The sequence below is a fragment of the Entamoeba histolytica genome, genomic scaffold (genome assembly GCF_000208925.1).
Source record: "Entamoeba histolytica HM-1:IMSS scf_1104750518393 genomic scaffold, whole genome shotgun sequence".
Taxonomy (NCBI): Eukaryota; Evosea; order Mastigamoebida; family Endamoebidae; genus Entamoeba; species Entamoeba histolytica.
In genome coordinates this window covers 1-1,275 of record NW_001916072.1, presented here as the reverse complement: position 1 = coordinate 1,275, position 1,275 = coordinate 1, and the positions used below count along the sequence as shown (strand labels likewise).

The following is a 1,275-nucleotide window of genomic DNA, read 5'->3' as shown; positions in this document are numbered from 1 at the left end:
TATCCATTTATATGTTTTAAAATCTGCGATTGCATTTTCTCTTGTTATAGTGAAATGTCGTTGACAATATAAATGTGTCATATTGATCTATTTATTTATAGATGAATAGCAAACCAATTAGGGCACCTACTAATGAATCAAACACAATCCGACGAAAACCAACACGATCAATACGTTCAAGTCAATCAATGGTAAGTGATACTGATTCTAGTGAATCTATAGCAATGGATGATTCATATGATTCATATGAGTATCCTCATTCACAACAATTATCTTTTCATTCAGACAATACAAATATAAATCTTTCTTCACAATCAAAAATAAGAAATTATATTAAACTATTTATGAAATCTTCATCAAATTTATCTAGTGCTCCTAGATTTTTAAATTTAGTTTATGTATCTATTCCAAATTCAGTAACTGATTATAAACATGGTAATATGTATGAAGCAATTAAACAAGAAGTAAAGAAATATATTGATGATAATGAAACAAGAATAAAGGCTTTATTAGCCGCACTTGCAAGTTTTAAAGTTATTAAGGCTTCAATAGAACCATCAATTATTACTATAAATAGGGTAATCATATCAAAATTATCTCAATTTAATTCTTCTCAATTATTCAATGGAAATGGATTATTTTATTTAATTGAGAATGATTCATCATTAAATACTATTGATCTTTTAGTATCAAATATTATTATTACACTTCAAAGAAGAATTATTATTCAGAAAGGAAAATCATCATCAGAGAAAAATCAATTTAATGTTGCTGATTTTTATGGGTCAGTTGGAAAAACAGTTAAAAAAGAATATACTGTTGGATTAAAAGATTCAATTAATGATCTTAATGCACTTGGAAGAACAAAAAGAGGGAAGACAACAAAACAATCATCTCATAATGAACCAAATGCTTTCAATCTTCATTCTTTTATTTTAGTTTATACTTCATTATCTTCATTAAATAATTATTCTTTCTTTGATGGAAAAATCAATGCTATAGCAATTGTTCATTTAATTAATGGAAAAGTTATTCCTAATTGTTTAGGAAATATATGGGTATATGTTAGAGATTGGTCAGAAGAAGATGGAAGATGTGGGAAATTTAATGTTGGAAAACAAAATGTTACATGGTGTGGTGGAAAATATCATCCAGATCCTCTTCATGATGATACTTCAAAATATTTAAAAATCACACTTTAATTTTTAATTCAATTATTTTTTAATAACATTAACATCTCCTGTTAAATTATCTATTTTTAATACTTGTTTCTTA

General features: G+C 25.6%; 1 protein-coding gene across 1 annotated transcript; it reads left to right on the top strand.

Moving 5' to 3' along the window:
* Positions 1–101: 101 nt before the first annotated feature.
* EHI_136840 (uncharacterized protein) lies at positions 102–1,202 on the top strand (the record flags this gene model as incomplete). Its single annotated transcript, XM_001914556.1, has 1 exon — positions 102–1,202. The coding sequence occupies one exon, from the start codon at positions 102–104 to the stop codon at positions 1,200–1,202; it is 1,101 nt and encodes a 366-aa protein (XP_001914591.1).
* Between the last annotated feature and the right edge of the window lie 73 nt (positions 1,203–1,275).